Below are 18,097 nucleotides of genomic sequence, written 5' to 3' on the forward strand. Positions count from 1 at the left end.
GCTACCTCCGCACCCACACCGTGTCAACACCACTGCCGCTACCATCGCATCGCCATGCTGCGCACTTGCCGCTGCGCTGCATCGCTGGCCCACCTTGACGCTATGGGCACAAAGCCATGTCGCCATCACCTTGCCATTTATGGCACTATGGCATGCGGGCCATGTCAGCAGCGAGTGCGTGGCCGTCGGCTAGCGCATGGTCGTGGTCCACCCCAGTCGTGCCAATTGCATCCTGCCAAGCACGCACATGTTGAGCCTCTGACCGAGTCCCCACCACCTCCCATCCACTCGCTTCTCTCCTGTCCGCCTCTCTACTGTCGCCGCCGCTACACCGCGCCAGAGTGCCTTCCATTTTTTGTTGCGCCCACCGCTCCACCCTCATGTCCGCTCTCTAACCATCCCCACCCCGCTTTGATTGTGGCCCAGCCGAGCCTCAATTTTGGAGCTTCGCCCCACCACCGCGCCGTTAAGACTCGTCACCCACCCACGCCATGGCCAGTCCTCCCCACTTAGTCCCGCGTCGAATTGGCAGCACCAATAGCTCCGCCTTGAGCCCCTCTATGCCATGCGCATGCTAGTCGCAGCTCTAGTGCCACCTCCTCGCCGCTGATGTGGTCGTGCCTTTGCAGTCCACCGTTCACCTTGCAACGCGCACATGGCCAGCCTCACTCGGGTCATCTACGGCCGAGCCGGCACCTCGGTTAGGTCACTGGTGAGTTGTCATTCCTTACCCGCTACACCTACTACCTTGTTGTTGCTGTAGCTCACTAGAATGTCGTTGCCATTGTTGTAGGCTGCCCGTCGTCATGGAGAGGTCCTTCTATGGTGTCTCGACTCATGCAACCGCTGCCCATCGCCTCTCGTCGACCCCTTTGGTGAGATTCGGCCTCTTAGCTAGGTTAGCAAGGGTCCTGGGTGGCCGGCGCTATCTCTAGTGCCATCGCTCGCCGTGCCAGAGCACGCGGGGGAGGCTAGGGACCATGCCGTTGTAAAGAGGAGAGAGTGCAAAGGCCTTTTTGCATAGGTGCTGTCTTTAGGAATAGTAACGTGGATTGCGGGTTGTTTTGTTCAGAGTCCAGGGGAGCTAATATGACAGGGCGCACATGGGCTCCTCGCCGTGGGCCACGCCTCGCGTGGGCCGCGTTGGGATTCGGTTATCTTTTTCGTGGAAAATAGAAATAGCTTTTCATTTTTATTTCTGAGCTAAACTTTGATAATTAATATAAAATGATATAGATGTCCAAAAATTATGAAACTAATTTTGTTGGGTTCCTAAAAATATCGTCTACCTGATTATAGTTAGTTCATACATATCTATGTGGATGCTAAGGAGTATTAAAATAGTTGAGATGCTTAGTATTATTTCGATTAATAATTATAAGAATTCTTGTGGTAGATTGATGATAGCAAAAATTCTAAAATTTTTATAGTAGCTTCATTGTATTATTATGTGCTCACTGTAATTTTTGTAGCCCTAGAATAGATTACTTAATAGGTAGCTAAATACCCATTAAGGCTAAAGGAATAATGGCATGATATTGATTTATAAAAGTTAATCACTTGTAGGGCGAGCTTGAAATCTATTTGGTAGAGATAATGATTAGCTTAGTATGTTAGTCATTAGAGCTAGCTTAGTAGCTTAGCATGTGTATTCTTATTTTAAGAGTTGTTGTTGCTAAAATACTAAGTGTTGCATCATCATTGCATGCATGTAGAGAACGAGTTGGTGGAGTTCGTGACCACCGGAGAGCAGGAGTATGAGGAGGTGATCGAGGAGTATGAGGAGGAGGTCCTCGTACAAGAGGAAGCCCCACAGCCATTGACGACTGACATAGCTGACAATCTGCCTGCCCAAGGCAAGCCTCGGTGCATAACCTATATTTTTTATAATCACTGAATATATATATGTGATGTGCATTTATGTTACAGGAATTTTATAAAAACCACATGCATAAATATATCTGTCCTAAGAGTCTTACTAGTGCAGGTTCGAGTAGATGTTATGCTTAGGTTTTCAGTAGCGTGAGTAACCTGCCGTTACTCACAATAGATGATTATTATAATTACTCTCATGATAAAATGATGAAAGGAAAAATAGAGACTGGGCAGATATATGGTATGGGTATTGGTGGGTGTAACAGGTTGTGTTCTCACGGCCAACGGGGCTTAGCTTGGTTACACTATTTTCCCTGTTCGTGTCTATTAAGGACCGTCCATTGCTGTGGATGGTAGTTAGGTCATAGACTTATTATCCTGAGCGCATATTTGCTTATAGGAGTGGGAAGGCTCATTACGCTCTTGTCATGGGTTCCGGCTCTTTTCGGACCAACTGATTGGAGGCAAGGAAAGGTAGAGGTCTAAGCACCATACTGAGATCGGGTCTCAAGTGTGGGGGCCTGGAGTCCAAGTTTGGACAAGGACCTAGACCCCGTGATAGGAGTGGAATGGGTTGGTATTGTTTGTGCTTCCACTTGGCAAAGTTAGTCCCATCGAAATGAGGTAACTTGCCCATAGGCATATTGATGAAAGACTTATGATCATAGTTAGTCATAGACATAGAGGAATAGTTAAAGGATATGGCGGCATATTTGTTGTTGTCGTCATCCTTGCCCTTTCCTTTCTTGTCCTTCCTTCTATTCTTGATCACTTGATAGGACTTATCATCATCTCCATCTTCGGAACTACTTGATAGCTCACTTGAAGATGCATTGGTTGCTTTTGCTCCTTCTTCTCTTTCTTCTTCCTTGCTTCTCTTCTCTTTCTTCTTGCTTCTCTCTTGAACTTTCTTTCTTCTTTTCTTTGCTTCTTGTCTTTTAACTGTTGCTGCTCCTTCTTCTTCTTCTCTCTAGCTTCTCTTTTGAGCTTTCTAGCTTCCTTTCTCTTTCTTCTCTCATCTTCATTGAGAGCTCTTTTGGCATCGGTAGCCTCAAGATGCAGGAGTGTGGTGTTGCTTGCTGTCGACATGCTTATCTCGCTGTTGTCGGTGTCATGCAGATCAACCCACTTCGGATCAACATCTACCGGCTTCACGCCACTAGTTCCTCCTTCAGGCTCCATACCTCCCACGATGAAGCGTACACGAGGTAACCTGCTCTGATACCACTTGTAGGATCTCTGGTTAGCCTAGAGGGGGTGAATAGGCCTATTAAAACAAAACTCAAGCAGATGTCAAATTTCACCTACGGCACTGTCGCTCTGACCTCGTAGCACTACCGGGCTAGAACAGCGGCACTGCTGCACCTACTGACAACTTTGAGTTATAGTTCAAAATCAGTGAATGGAAACTTAGATCGAAGAAATTCCTTAGCTTCCTATAGGTAGGGAATTCATAGATTGAGAGCTAGAAGTGGTAGGAACACCACACACAAGTAGATCGACCACAAACTCTAGAAACCACCTCAACAACAATATGAAATGCAAGTGAAGTAAATCAAGCTCAAGGTGACACAATGATTTATCCCGTGGTTTAGCTCGCCACTAAGGCTTGCCTAAGTCCACGTTGTTGAGGTTAGCCACTAAGGCTTAGGGCATTCTAACCCTTCCTCGTTCTCAAGTCAAGAGACTTAACTCTTGAGATGAGGGGTGAGTTTACTAGGTTTAAGAGTTGGTTACAAACCTTCCGAGGCTGCCACATAAGTTGGCAAGCTCCACGGGCGATGCTTTAGCCGGCTAGGAGCCAAGCTCCAAGAGTAATAAACACAACCGTCGACCAAAACGTGAACCAAGTGCTCTTTAAAGTTTGGGAATTAGTGGATCTGTGCTCTAATCGAGTTTGGCACCTTTTTCTCTCAAGGATTGATGGAAAAATCAATGGAGAAGCTTGGGAGCTCAAGATCACCAATGGAGGAGAGAGAGATGAGCACCTTTCTGTTTTCTCACGAACTGAACGGTTAGATAGAGTAGAAGCGACGTTGGGGAGGAAGGGGAAAGGTATAAATACCCCTGTCCCCAACGGTCACTTAAGTCGCGGTAGTGCCATGGCTTAAGTGCAGCAGTGCCGCTGTAGGGTAGTGCCTCTCTCCAGGTGCAGCACTGCCGCACCAGGCAAGATAGCAAGGGTAAAAGTGAAGTGCTAGTTGTCTTAGTTGTGAAACTAAGGATGTATGTGATACATTAAGCACTTGATAGCACATATTGGCTTAAGCATTATGTCCTCCTTTATAGTATGGCTTTTCCTATACTCAAATTTAAAATATAAAAGAATTTAAACCTCCTTTGAGTTTGAAGCCTTCAATATTTGTAATTAGGGGCTCCTCCTTTTCGTATAACATCCTTGAACATAGATTTCTTGTTTGTCATTGCGATAAATCTCATTAGTTCTCTAATTGTGCGGTCATCATCACTAAAACCCATAATTAGGGCTTGATTGCACTTTCATCCTCGCCTGAGTCGGAGTTTCATGTGCCCATGCGAGGCCCACGCCACCCGCGCTGCCAGACCACGTGCGAGGACTGCTCGCGTCCCCTCCACTTCTCACATGCATTGCAACATGTGAAACACCCAGTCTGGTTTTGAAATATTCAGATGCAACACTTACAATATTCATCTGAAGATAAATGAAACACTTGAAACATGCGTATGAAACACTTGCAAAAACACATAAAAACACTTGAAACCATTACAAACATACACAACATCTAGATAAAATACTTGCAACATATGCGTGAACAATTTGCAACATCCGAATAAACACACTTGTAACATGCATCTGGAAAAAACGCAGATGAAACATTGGGAACAGAAACTTGCAACATACATGTACAATCATTGCAACATGTGTAACATCTTGATCTCCTTTTACAACATCCGTATGAAAACAATTACAACATACCTTTGTAACAATTGAATCGTACGCTTAGAACATGCGCTTTCAGTGTAATATTTTCTTGTTGTTCCGGAATAGAGGATAGTCGGCGTGTGGAGTTCACTAGTGTAGAGCTCACTGGTGGCACAGAGCTTGCCGCTCCGGTGGAGAAGGCCGCTGTGGGTCCACACGCTCTAGAAGGCCGCGACGGATAACCAACTCCACGCGAAAGCCACTCTCGCATCCCTCCCGCGCGGCGGCGCGGGTCTCCGTCACTATGCTCGTCTCCCGCACGTCGTTCGCCCCCGCTTGCACATAGGCCTCCAGAGTCACCGTTTCCTCCCACCACGATGCCCTCGGAGCTGTCGCTGCCTTGCTCTCGCGCCGGCAGCCGAACGTGGGAAGAGTAGTGGTCGTCGAAGATGCGGGCCGCAAGAGTGTAGAAGGGCCACAAGACGGTAGCCAGACGTCGGAAGCGCAGTGGTTGCCTAAGGGCGGGCCGCCAGATCCCTACCGTCATGGTGCTTGGGAACGGAGATGCGCTGTCGTGTGCGAGGTGGATGCCATTGCCTTTGTGGCTGCATCGCTGACCCCACACCACCGCCATCGCATCTCGCCTACCTCCTGGCTCAGTGAATAACGGATGAGGCTAGCTTTCTCGAATGGATAAGGCCACACCGGTCACCGCTTTAGCTTGGTTTTTTTAGAGGTGGTCGTTGGGCTAGCGTGAGCGGCCCGGTCAAAACAAGTACTTTTGTTTGGGGCAAGGAGTAGGGGCTAGCTTGTAAGCCACGACTTAGTACTACGAGGATTCTGGCGGAGAAATGCGCAGCGGAAAAAGTGAGAAATGTTCTTTCCAATGAAGAAGGCTGCTAAGGTCAAAGAAAACATACACGCCAAGGTTCGCTTCTATAGATGTTCCTGCCTACAAATAATCGTTTTTTATTTAAGGGTGGCCGGTCAATCTCCATCTCTTTTATGGCAGATTCTTTTTTCGAGGACCTGGCGACAACTCTCTCTCTGGACGGTAGGGGAACCCCAGTGAAATCAGTAATCAACGCACTCCCACTCCTCTTGCTCCAATTCCCTCTCTTCCTGCTAAAGCTCCAACTTATCCAGACTGGTCAACAATTCTTCCTTTGTTCTTCTAATCTCTCTATTCACATTTGCACTCCACCCCTAAAACACTTTCTCACCATTGGGAGCGTTCGGATGAACGCACTATACCCAGAATTACCGCTACACAAAGCGAATATTTCATCTTCGAAAACAAGGACATGTTTGGATAATCTTTTGCAACTTTAATTTGGAAACTTGTGAAGTTTGTAAGACACGGAGTAGTAAGAGTTAAACAAAATCACGTTACTGGGCCTATGGCGTAGACGCGTACAGTACTATGATTCGCATTTCGAAACGCATTATTGTTTCAGGGTGCCAGTACAACATTCCAAACATAAACGAGCATGGCCATTGGTCACTCATTTGTGTTTTGGAGAAAATATCGCTCCAAAAGCAACGTGACACACAAACAGCACGTGAAGCGTGTTGGCTATTGTCGTTGAGGCACCAAGCGGACCCACCCCACCCCCAACTGCCTACTGCCCAGCGCGGCGGCGCCCGCAGGCCGCAGGTGCGGCCGCCCGTGCCTCACACCCTTCAATAATTCACGATCACCAATCACATTCGCAAATCGCACGCAGGCCGCGGGTGCGGCCGCCCGTGCCTCACGCCCTTCAATAATTCACGATCACCAATCACATTGGCAAATCGCAACGAGCCTTTTTCTGATGTGCTATTATAAAAGATGCCCCATTTCTACGTGTTATTAAAAAGATTAGATAGATTCTAGTGTCATGACACTAAACTATTTTGTCCAACACGTCATTCCGTCTTCATTCTGTTTGGTTTTGACCGTTTGGCAGCTCTTACATGTGGGACCGGACAAGAAAAATATCCATGTTGTCCTTAAGGGCATCTCAACTTGCGTGTCTTTTCTTTTCCTCTTTTCTTTTCCTCCCCACTTGCGTGCAGGCAGGCAACTTCCACGACCACACCACTCGCATGCCTTTTCTATTCATCCCACGAGTGGGCCCACCCCCACCCTTCACTCCACCTCTATGGGCCCATCGGTTAAAAACATTTGCTCTCTCCCCCCACCTCCAGTCCACCACCAGCATCCCCGTCATGATGGCAACGCCCTCCTCCCCGCCCCCCTCCCGCTCCCCGTCCTCCTCCTACTGGTGCTACCGGTGCGACCGCTTCGTGCGCGCTGCCGCCGCTCTCGCCTCCCCATCCCCCGCCGGCCCTTCCTGCGGCGGGGGCTTCCTCGAGGAGATGGGCGCGCCACCACCACGCACAGCCTACCTCCACCGCCCCTGCGCGCACCACCACCACCACGCCCACCACCATGTCGTCGCTGACCTCCGCCCCCGCCGCGCCCGTCGCGGAACTAGCAGCGTCAACGACTCCCATGCCTCGTCGTTCAACCCCGTCATCGTGCTCCGCCGCTCCCCTCCCACCGCCACCACCGACGCCGCAGACGGCTCCTCCTCCCCCATCGTCGTCGCCAACACCGGTGGGAGCAGCTTCAAGCTGTTCTACGACGATGAAGCGGGGTCGGGCCTGCGCCCGCTGCTCGACAGCGACGCCGATGCCCGCTCCCGTCCCCAAGGCGCACCAACCGCGAGCGTCCCCCCCCCCCCCCCCCCCGCGACCACCTCAACTCCGATGCGGAAGCTGACGCCGACGCCGGCACCGCCCGCCGCGCCCTTCCCCGAGGTGTCGCGACGAACGTTCCCCAAGCTTCCACTCCGACTCGGACGCTGACGCCACCGGCCGCTCTCCGTCCCTGAGGCGCAGCCGCGAGCGCACCCCTCGCCTCCACTCCTACTCCGACTTCGACAACTCCGCCGCGGCCGCCGCCTCCGATGACGACGGCGTTGGCGCCTTTGCCTAGCCTCTCAAGCCTAAGGGCATCTAAGTCATTTGGCTGCGCCGTTGCCCACCGTTAGAAGCAAAACTGGACAGAATGGTATGTTTGAACAAAAGAGTTTAGTGTTACGGTACCGGGATCCGTTTAAACTTTTTTGGTGACATATAATAGAGCAATCTCTCGTAATGGCACCTGTGGAATAGAAAATGGGAATTTTGCCATCATCAACCTCTGGGCTTCGCTTGTTTGCCATTATGTAAAAGGGATTCGTCAGAATGCCATTATCAAACCGGGTGCACACGCTGAAATGCCATTTTGCTGATTTCACTCCAATTTTATTATTATTTTTATTTCAACCAAACTTTAATTCCTGTTTTACCCTGCCCCAAAACTCAAAACCTTATCTCTTTCATCCTGTTCATCTCCCTTACACGCACACACACCAGCAGGCCGTTGTCGCCCCAATGCACACTGTGCCGCCCCGACACCAGCACGCGCGGCGCTACTCATGGCCATCCCACCGCCGCTGCCCTTCCCTAGGCCGCCGCCCGCCCCAATGCCAGCCCCACCGCCGCACTGCCACCACCCCGCTGCCGCGGCTGTCCAACGCTGCGCCGCCGCCGGCTGACGCCGGCTCGCCGCCTCCGAGTAGGCACGCGCCATCGTCCATGACTGAGTAGACGTCCGCCCCCAGCTCGAGCCGTCCCATCACGGACCTCCACTGCACGACATCGCCGACCTCCACCTGAGCACATCAAGCACAATCGGGGCGATGCTCTTCGTGGCGTTGGCATGCGGCCACCCGTGCAAGAGCAGCGGTGACGGGCTGGCGTGCGTGTGGTGTTGCGGTAGGCTCGCGTTGGGGTGGTGCGGTGGCTGGTCCCCGTGAGAATGAGATTGGTGCGGCTGCTGGCCGGCATGCGTGCGTGTGTGAGGAGAGAGGAGCAGAGGGAGATGTGCGTGCGAATTGTGAGGAAGAAGTAAAGTCGGCAACGGTATGTCAGTTCCATTGTCTGAGTTTCCTAATAGCATTGGTTTACAGTTTAAACATGTATGTCAGTTCTTTGGTTTTCAATATCTTTGGGTGTTACTGTTCCTTTCATGTCTTCAATTGTTTACATGAGTTATATTGTTCTGTTGTTTTCTTCCTTTTTTATCATAGAGATTTTGAACTTTGGATCAGTTTTCTGGAAATGATTGCTAACTGTCTGATCTATTATCCAGGATACAAGTGAACAGATTGTGTCAGAAGACATTGCATTTCCAGCCAAAGTGCCCCCCTTAGCACCTCCATTGTCTGAGTTTGTTCATTCCTTTTTTGCGAAAGCGCCTTCACTTTCCCAATTTCATGAGAAAAGAGACGGAGTGACAGAGGAAAAGTTGGTCGACAAGGATCAAATTTTAGAATCTTTTGGTTCGTTGATCATACAAGAAATGGCAGGCACACTGACAAATGCTGGAAAACCAATCCAGTCAGACAAGCAGGATCCAGTTGATGCAAAGCTGCAGAAGAAACTAGGCTTGTTAGATTCTGCTCACCCTTTGCATTTCAAAGATGATGTGTTCCCTGACAAAGAAATTCCACAATGGAATGGTGCTAAAAAAGTTATTGGAGTGATTATATTTGTATGCTCCATATGAATGTCTTTTCGTTTTAGTATCGCATCTGACATGACCAATCTTTATGCTGGACAGTGTAATAACCAAGAATCAGGTAGTGCTGGACAAGGTATGAAAGCCTGGACCATGGTGGCTAATACAGACAGTCTTCTTGATGACGAATCTAGGAAGGCTATTATGCTGTTAAGAGGCCTAAAAGGAACTCATCTGTTCATACCGAGGATTGGTAAGTTCAGAGCAAATACAACTGTTGTAAATGTTTCAAATTTATTCTGTTATGCTCCCGTCACCAAATGTTTTGAAATTTGAACAAATGTCTGCTTGCATGCATCATTCATTTTGTTGCCTATGATACTCTATACAATACTCCATCTCAACAAGTCAACCTATGCTTATAATGTCAGCAATTTAAGGGCTGTTAGCTTCTGCATTTTTTACATCTTAACTGTCCTTTCAGGCTGTTAAGTGATGCTTCACGGGCTTTGATTGTTATTTCCTCCCATTTTACGAATTGGTTTAATCCATCTTGCCTGTGATATCTGCATTGCGTGCCCCTGTTTGATTGTGGCAGAGATCTACTTGCACTTGCCCACTGAATTACTACTAGTGTGTGCTACTTGCAGTTGCTAACTGAAGTACTACGCTTCTCTTTACTGTCTCCACAGTGATTAGGGAGTTAGATTCCATGAAGCAGCGGGAGGGCACGGTCAACAAAGGCGACCACCATCGACTGCGCCCTCGTCTTCAGCAGGCTCCGGAGCGACGAGAAGGTTGTCGTCCTGTCCAACAGCGTCACGCTAAGATCAAAGCCATGGCAGAGGTACGGTACCACCACTGTGAACCATCATCACTTGCATTCAGTCATTCAAATGACCAATGTCCGCTCTCTGTCTCTGCTGGGCATTGGAACTGAAACTGCTTGGTTGCACGCGCAGGGCTTGCCTTGCGAGGGAGCGAAGGAGTTCCGCGAGTCGCTGATGGACCCGTCGTCTAGGCGGTTCATGTGGGCGGCCAGCGCACCGCGGGGGTCGACGTGGTCGTGCCTGGACGCGTCTGCCCTGGCGGAGAACTACTACAACAGCCACCACCACCACGCGATGAAGCGGAGGGTGGTCCCGGCGAGGCCGCCCAGGCCGCCAAGGGCCTGAACCCAAGAAGAAATGATGGATGAGGCAGGTGGGGCAGGGGTAAAACAGGAATAAAAATTTAGTTGGAATAAAAAAATAATTAAATTAGAGAGAAACAGAGAGAATGGCATTCCGGCTAGCGTTTCCAGTTTCATAATGACATCCTTAGCGAATCCTATTTATACGATGGTAAACCAGCAAAGCCCAAATCTGATGACGGCAAAATTGTCTTTTTCTCCCTGTGGAAAAGCCCCAATCGCACTCGCCGTCACGCGGCATCAATCTACTGGCGCTAACACTATACTATAGCGAACTCCCGATCGGAGCAGAGCATATCAGAGCAGAGTCGCAGAAGGGGGATCGATTTCGAGCACGAGCAGGCCCTGATGGCAGCGACGACGGCGACGAACCGGCGGGTGATCCTCAAGGAGTACGTGGAGGGGTACCCACGCGAGGAGCACATGGAGCTGCTCCGGGGCGCCGAGGTGCCGCTCCGCCTGACGGGGACCGAGCCGGCGGGGTCCGTCCTCGTCCGGAACCTCTACCTCTCCTGCGACCCCTACATGCGGCCCAAGATGTCGCGCCCGCTGCGGGAGTCGTACACGGCCGCGTTCGTCCCGGGCGACGCCATCACGGGCTACGGCGTCGCGCGCGTGCTCGACTCCTCCGACCCGCGCCTCGCGCCCGGGGACCTCGTCTGGGGCATCACCGGCTGGGAGGACTACAGCGTCGTCACGCCGCCCGTCACCAAGTTCCTCGCCAAGATCTCCCACCACGGCGAGGGCGTGCCGCTGTCCTACTACACCGGCATCCTCGGCATGCCGGGGCTCACCGCGTACGTGGGCTTCCACGAGATCTGCGCGCCGAAGAAGGGCGAGACGGTGTTCGTGTCCGCGGCCTCCGGCGCCGTCGGCCAGCTGGTGGGCCAGTTCGCGCGGCTGGCCGGGTGCCACGTCGTCGGCAGCGCCGGGTCGAAGGAGAAAGTCGAGCTCCTGAAGACCAAGTTCGGCTTCCACGACGCCTTCAACTACAAGGAGGAGCCCGACCTCGGCGCCGCGCTGAAGCGCTGCTTCCCGGACGGCATCGACATCTACTTCGAGAACGTCGGGGGCGCCATGCTCGACGCCGTCCTGCTCAACATGCGCGTGCACGGCCGGATCGCCGTCTGTGGGCTCATCTCGCAGTACAACCTGGCGGACGAGGAGAAGGACGCCGTGCGCAACCTCGGCGCCGTCATCGCCAAGCGCCTCCGCCTGCAGGGGTTCATCGAGCCCGACCACAAGCACCTCTACCCGCAGTACGAGGCGTGGGTGCTGCCCTACATCAGGGACGGCACGCTCGCCTACGTCGAGGACGTCGCCGAGGGGCTCGAGAGCGCGCCCAAGGCGCTCATCGGGCTCTTCCACGGACGCAACGTCGGCAAGCAGCTCGTCCGCGTCGCCGACGACTAGTCGGCGGCGTGAAACCGGCGGCTCAATTCAATTGGACCAGTCGATCGATGTGTCACTACTGCTCTGTTTCAATTTCCCCCCTTTTTTCATGAATGAAATAATTAATTGTGGCAATCGATGATTTTGTTTGGAAAAAAATACGTGCCGCATTTGGACAATTTGGGGGGGAGATAATTGCAGGGAAAGATGGGGATTTGGCAGTGGGGTTTTGATAGATGAGCCGAGTACGCAGAGTCGGAGATTGCTGGCGCGGTTGGCGTGGTGCAGCTGGTACAGAGGTTTTCGGAGTCAGATTCCATTCAAAAACGTTTATAAAAAACAAGTGCTCTCCAGTTCCACGGTTGTGCATGATGGAGTGTGATGATCATCGTTTTGAATTGATCGAAAAAATAGAGTGCACCTTCAGCTATTGTAACCCATAGTAAACCTTGAGTCCTTGGCAAAAGGAAAATTAAGCTCCTAATTCTGAGCAAAGTTGTTCTCTTATGTGATGCATATTACAGTCAATTAATCCTTAGTGTTTCTAACTCATATGAGAAGTAAAAGCCAGAAAATTATGCTCAATCACACTAAAAACTCCCTTTCATACAAACATTTCTTTTGTCAATGGTTGCCGGATAATAAAAATGGATGAATTTAAGACAATTGGATCCTACCGAAGGAGATTTGTTCATTATTATTTTTTTAGATGAATACCAATGCAGGAACAAACTTCATAGAAAAAAACCCATCTCTCTTACTCTCTTTGTTCTAAATTGTAAGTCGTTTTTGCTATGCATCTAGATATACTATATATCTAGAAAAGCCAAAATAACTTACAATTTGGAATGAATGGAGTATATTGATTTTTCCATGATGTATCATCAAATTGGTGCCCAGTTTCAGCATAGCAACCAAATGGGGTAATTGGTAATGCTTCCAAACAATTTATGCATTTTCTTGTTCTCGTTGGATTTTCAGTAACAATTCCGTTAGATATGATTCTGACATCTGAATAGGCCGAGAGCCCAAGGTCCATAGTGTCAGCATCCGAGAAATCCGAGAAATACGAAATGGATTATACACCCGTTGATGCTTTATGCAACTATGTATAACTTGACAACGATATCATGGGCTCATGGGCTCATGGCCTCATCCTTCTCTGTGTTCTTTTTTTTTTTTATAAACCGACGAGAAGCGGATCCGGGAAAAACAAAACAGAAATAGCAAAAAAAATTAGCTTAACGTATAAGGACTTTTGTGAAAGAAACGCAGAAAGGTACCCCTGATGAAGACAGGGGAAGTAATAAAAGGTGAAAACAGGAGCAAATGAAGCTTTTTTTTTAAAAGAAAAGGTTTGAACAGCTGGGACCTTATCCTTTGCGAAAACATGTGCAGCGGAATGGAGCTCTGAAAGGGCTCATGGGTTTAGTCGAAATAAGGATATCTCATCGACTCATCGTAAAAGGAAAACATATGGATCAAGTTTATATGTACAATTACCAACTGCTGAATAATTTGAATTCTGAAACGGCCATGAATTTGCTGACAAACAGTCGTCTCCTCTCCATTTTTTCGATTCCAGTAGAAGATACGAGCTGGCATGGGGCCCACCGGCCTGTCCTGGGGATATTTGTTCCCGGCCGGTCGCTAGCCCAAAGGGCCATTTGACTTGACCCCATAACGAAACACTGCAGCCACTCGGCCCACTCCGCCACTCCTCGCTTCAGCGATCCGCCCCCTGTGCAGGGGAGGAGGCTACCACCACTACCCGTCTAGTAGCCCCCGAAGCCGCAAGTCACGCGCACCTTTACCGCACGCCGAGAAGGATGGCGTCGTGGTCGTCGCCCTCAGCCGCCGCCGCCGCCGCCGCCTCGGGCGCCCGATTCGGCCCCTTCCCGAGCCGAGCGCAGCGGCTCGTGCCGTATCCCTCGCTCGCCCGCGGAGCCCCCGCCTCGACGCTCGTCCTCAGGCCCCAGCCCCACCCGGACGGCCGTGGCCATGGCCTCCTCGCGCACACCGGCTCCTCTCCCTCCTCGCGGTGCCGCGCCGTCGCCGCCGAGGTCGAGGGCCTCAACATCGCCGACAACGTCACCCAGGTCACACACACTCTCGGACGCGTGCCCTACCGTTGGTTCATGGTTCATTAATTCCTTCGTTTCCCTATGATAAATATTTGCTTCACTCAGGTAGCTGCTTAGGTGTTGGGATTACATGTGTTAGGACTTATAGTAAGAGCAGGCAGTGCAACTGCGAGGATCCTGCTTTCTCGCTGATGGCGCTGCTTCGATCAATAGATGCCATACACCTAGTAGCAATAAAAGGGGGGGTGCATCAACATTTTGTTCTGATGATTGACTGTCCAATCGCAGCTCATCGGCAAGACACCAATGGTGTATCTCAACAACGTTGTCAAGGGCTCCGTCGCCAATGTTGCTGCTAAGCTCGAGATTATGGAGCCCTGTTGTAGCGTCAAGGACAGGTATCCTTTGTCTTCCTCTCCTTTTATTGGAAGGGAGATTGGCCTTTTGGTTATAGCTAAACACTTCCAAACCCGTTTGGTTTCAGGATAGGGTACAGTATGATAAACGATGCTGAAGAGAAGGGCTTGATTACTCCTGGAAAGGTGATTTGTATGCATAGGCACATTTTGGCTTCATTCACATATTTCCTTGCTTATTAGTTATCCTGATATGAGTACAATTGTCGAAATCATTTATACTCATCACTGAAACAAGAGTACTGACCAAATGTGAGGACACGTGTCCAATGTGAGATTAGTGTATAGAGGTAGCCACAGGTGCCTTAGTGATGTTTCTGACCAGTGTTGAAAATAAAATCATGATAACAGCCTCTTCTTCTGCCTTTCCTTGTACCCTGGATGACTTGTTTCCCTGTCCCATGTTTCTGCTCAGAGTGTTTTGGTGGAAGCAACAAGTGGAAATACAGGCATTGGTCTTGCCTTCATTGCTGCATCCAAAGGATATAAGTTGATATTAACAATGCCTTCATCAATGAGCATGGAGAGAAGAGTCCTACTCAGAGCTTTTGGTGCTGAACTTGTCCTTACTGATGCTGCAAAAGGGATGAAAGGGGCCTTAGATAAGGCTACAGAGATTTTAAATAAGACACCCAATTCTTACATGCTTCAACAGTTTGATAACCCTGCCAACCCTAAGGTAATGGAGAGAACGAACCGTGTGGCTCTACCTATATGTGCACTCTGTTTCTAACCTGCTGCCCACTGTTTGTCTTCATTTTTTTTCGAACAGGTACATTATGAGACTACTGGTCCAGAGATCTGGGATGATTCAAAGGGGAAGGTGGATATATTCATTGGTGGAATTGGAACAGGGGGGACAATATCTGGTGCTGGTCGTTTCCTAAAGGAGAAAAATCCTGGAATTAAGGTTTCTTTACATTTCGCTCAGCAAAATCTCCTCTGTTATATGTGCTTTGTAGTCCTTATCGTTATTATGGTCACCTGTATTTAGGTTATTGGTATTGAGCCTTCTGAAAGTAACATACTCTCCGGTGGAAAACCTGGTATGTTTGTGAGTGTTGCCTTTTGTACCTGTCAAACTTTTGGTTCTTTCCTTACAAGTTGTAACTGTTATCCACTTTTGTAGGTCCACATAAGATTCAGGGAATTGGCGCAGGATTTGTTCCAAGGAACTTGGATAGTGATATTCTGGATGAAGTAATTGAGGTGTGAGCTTAAACCAGTGTTATATATTTGTTGAGTATAATCCGACATTTTTTTCTTTTCTGTTCTTTTTTTTTCCTTTTTTTCTTTTCTTTTCCTTTTTTTTTCTCGAACGGTTTTTTTAACACAAGGGAATGAAACAAAGTCAATTGTCTTGTCAAAATCATCTTATTTGTTTTTGTTATTGCACTATATCTGCATATGCCATAGAACATTATTTACAGAAGTATATCCGCCTAAGCGACTAAGCTACATAACTACATTGGTATAGTTCTTCCCTTGGGGTAGGGTAACAATCCTATCCTTTCACTGCCTTGTACAGAAGAGTTGTGTGGATTGTTACAGGGTTATGTTTGTTCCTCTTTACTTCTAGTTGTTTATACCTTACTGTTTATGTTGCAGATATCAAGTGATGAAGCTGTTGAGACAGCAAAACAGTTGGCTGTTCAGGAAGGATTACTGGTATCATAATTTTGAAATGCTGCTTCTTTTTGTCTTGTGCCTAGGACATTGTTTTGACATATCGTTGTTTTTTGAGACATCGTCCCTGATTTGCAAGCATTCATATTTTTAGCACAGGCAAATCATGAGGCAAGACAGGCCTGCTAATGTCCTCCTTTTTTCCCCATTGTGTTGCTATTTAAGTGCATGCACTCGCTTCTCAAATATGTGTATAGAATCAATTTATGGGCACCAATTTTTAGCCTTACCTTATGTATTTATTAAAAATTAGTATGTTTAGTGGCTAACTTGTTCAAACCTGATATTTTGTTCTTAAGACCATAGGATTCTCCTGTCAATTTTCACTGTTATATTAAAAGTAAACACAAAGTAGAACAGTTGGAATTGGCTAGCAAGATCTGTGACAGTATATGAACTTAGGAACTAACAAAGCCATCTTCTAGTAATGTTGCACTTGGTAGTTTGTTTGATCTACAGCCAAGAGCATCAATTTTTCTTTTGAAATGAAACTGAGAATTCTTGTGCCATATAAAGATGAGTGGATACTGTGTAGGTTGGAATCTCCTCTGGAGCAGCTGCCGCCGCTGCCATAAAGGTTGCGAAAAGACCAGAAAATGCTGGAAAGTTGATAGTGGCAAGTGCAGAAATGCCATCTCTTCTATAGCCCTTTTGTGAATACTGTTACATTACATGAAGTATGGATGTTGAGTGCACCTAGATTATTGATTTATATTCTCATATTGTTTTGGTTCAGGTTGTGTTTCCGAGCTTTGGCGAGAGGTACCTTTCAACTGTCCTCTATCAGTCCGTAAGAGAAGAATGCGAGAACATGCAGCCTGAGCCATGAGGGAGCCGTCACTTTAAACAGCATAATAAATGTTTCTGAAATAGGATGCGTGGCCAGCATCGGTGTGCTCCACTTGGTATCATTTGGCCATGCTCACGCTATCCTTTTGGCTCTATGACCAGAACGAAACAGGCGTGTGAGAAATGTCCATGACTCTCCCAACTGCCACACTTCTTAATTGTCTATACGATTCAAGCTGATTTGATTGGTAATTGTAAACAATTTGTCTTTGAATCTTTGAAGTCAAACAGAGTCAGTTGGCTGAATCAGCTGGATTTGTTATATACGTTTTTTGTTGTGTGTGTGTGTCGCTATCACAGCATTATGCATCTCAAACAGGTGTCAAATGATGGAATAAGGAGGATGTATCGCAGCGTTATGCACCTGAATGTTGGCGTATGGCAAGCACGACAAAGCGTGACAGAAGGGAACAGCTAGTGTGCAATCGTGTGCATGTCCATTTGTGCGCAGTTTTTCCCCCTTGCGATAATGATGACATGGAGGTTGAAGTGTCGTTTCTTCTGTTGAATGATGTAACGTGAAAAAAAAATCAGAATGTAATGTGAAGTCTTTTATGTGAGCTTGGAAATATGTCCGATCCGCAGGGTGCTTGGATTTCTGTTGTTTCCCCATGTATATATTAATATATATGGATATAAATAGTCCATTGAATTTTGCTTTGCACATACATTCATGTTCATGGCATGGGTCAAAAGTCAAAATCCGAGTAGTATCTGACTATTGCTGGCTCACCAATCACCAAGCGTTTTTGGTGGTCAATTTGATGTGTGTATAGTCATGTGCCCATGGCAAACTGTAGGAGAGAACAGACGGATTAACGCGCTAAGAACGTGCAGCTTGTTATTAACACATTAGCAACCAAAAAATTACCACATAAAGTCGGAATTGAGCGCGTCCGGCAGACAATTGCAAAGCATATATGATTAGGCCAGTCTCAGGGAAGGTGTTATGGACATAAATAGAGTGACACTCCATCAAAAATAGTTAACTTGCAACAATATTAATAAAGAGGGAGAAGATAAGAGTTTCGTGGAGATGAAAACGAACCAACTATGTTCTCATGGAAAAGTAGATAACACTTCGTTTGCCATGATCCAACGCAGCTTGTGGCTACTATTCGCACATTTCGTATTTATTTGTTGATGTGG

At 48.3% G+C, this 18,097-nt stretch overlaps 3 protein-coding genes and 1 long non-coding RNA gene across 4 annotated transcripts; 3 read left to right on the top strand and 1 right to left on the bottom strand.

Moving 5' to 3' along the window:
- Positions 1-2,643: 2,643 nt before the first annotated feature.
- Positions 2,644-3,057, bottom strand: LOC136454440 (uncharacterized). Its single transcript, XM_066454865.1, has one exon. The coding sequence runs from the start codon at positions 3,055-3,057 to the stop codon at positions 2,644-2,646; it is 414 nt and encodes a 137-aa protein (XP_066310962.1).
- Positions 3,058-9,433: 6,376 nt separating this feature from the next.
- On the top strand, positions 9,434-10,427 carry LOC136451835 (uncharacterized). The gene is made up of 3 exons (XR_010758659.1): positions 9,434-9,582; positions 10,022-10,176; positions 10,292-10,427. It is a non-coding gene; the product is annotated as an uncharacterized lncRNA (long non-coding RNA).
- A 318-nt stretch (positions 10,428-10,745) lies between these two features.
- On the top strand, positions 10,746-12,048 carry LOC136451836 (2-alkenal reductase (NADP(+)-dependent)-like). Its single transcript, XM_066452520.1, has one exon. It carries the CDS (start codon positions 10,870-10,872, stop codon positions 11,932-11,934), a length of 1,065 nt encoding a protein of 354 aa, XP_066308617.1. The 5' UTR covers positions 10,746-10,869; the 3' UTR covers positions 11,935-12,048.
- A 1,551-nt stretch (positions 12,049-13,599) lies between these two features.
- Positions 13,600-17,194, top strand: LOC136449727 (cysteine synthase-like). Its single transcript, XM_066449887.1, has 10 exons — positions 13,600-14,012; positions 14,286-14,395; positions 14,482-14,539; positions 14,829-15,092; positions 15,186-15,323; positions 15,408-15,459; positions 15,543-15,622; positions 16,022-16,081; positions 16,635-16,715; positions 16,836-17,194. The coding sequence occupies exons 1-10, from the start codon at positions 13,743-13,745 to the stop codon at positions 16,926-16,928; spliced, it is 1,206 nt and encodes a 401-aa protein (XP_066305984.1). The 5' UTR covers positions 13,600-13,742; the 3' UTR covers positions 16,929-17,194.
- The last annotated feature ends 903 nt before the right edge of the window (positions 17,195-18,097 follow it).

The sequence above is a fragment of the Miscanthus floridulus genome, chromosome 5 (assembly GCF_019320115.1).
Source record: "Miscanthus floridulus cultivar M001 chromosome 5, ASM1932011v1, whole genome shotgun sequence".
Taxonomy (NCBI): domain Eukaryota; kingdom Viridiplantae; phylum Streptophyta; class Magnoliopsida; order Poales; family Poaceae; genus Miscanthus; species Miscanthus floridulus.

What these genes read in the sequence shown, in the direction of transcription:
- LOC136451836 (XM_066452520.1), top strand. Translation starts at nt 10,870, where the DNA reads ATGGCAGCGACGACGGCGACGAACCGGCGGGTGATCCTCAAGGAGTAC.
- LOC136454440 (XM_066454865.1), bottom strand. Translation starts at nt 3,057, where the DNA reads ATGGAGCCTGAAGGAGGAACTAGTGGCGTGAAGCCGGTAGATGTTGAT.
- LOC136449727 (XM_066449887.1), top strand. Translation starts at nt 13,743, where the DNA reads ATGGCGTCGTGGTCGTCGCCCTCAGCCGCCGCCGCCGCCGCCGCCTCG. An exon ending in GCTTGATTACTCCTGGAAAG is followed by an intron (nt 14,540 to 14,828) that starts GTGATTTGTATG and finishes GTTTCTGCTCAG; the next exon opens with AGTGTTTTGGTGGAAGCAAC. An exon ending in CTGTTCAGGAAGGATTACTG is followed by an intron (nt 16,082 to 16,634) that starts GTATCATAATTT and finishes GATACTGTGTAG; the next exon opens with GTTGGAATCTCCTCTGGAGC.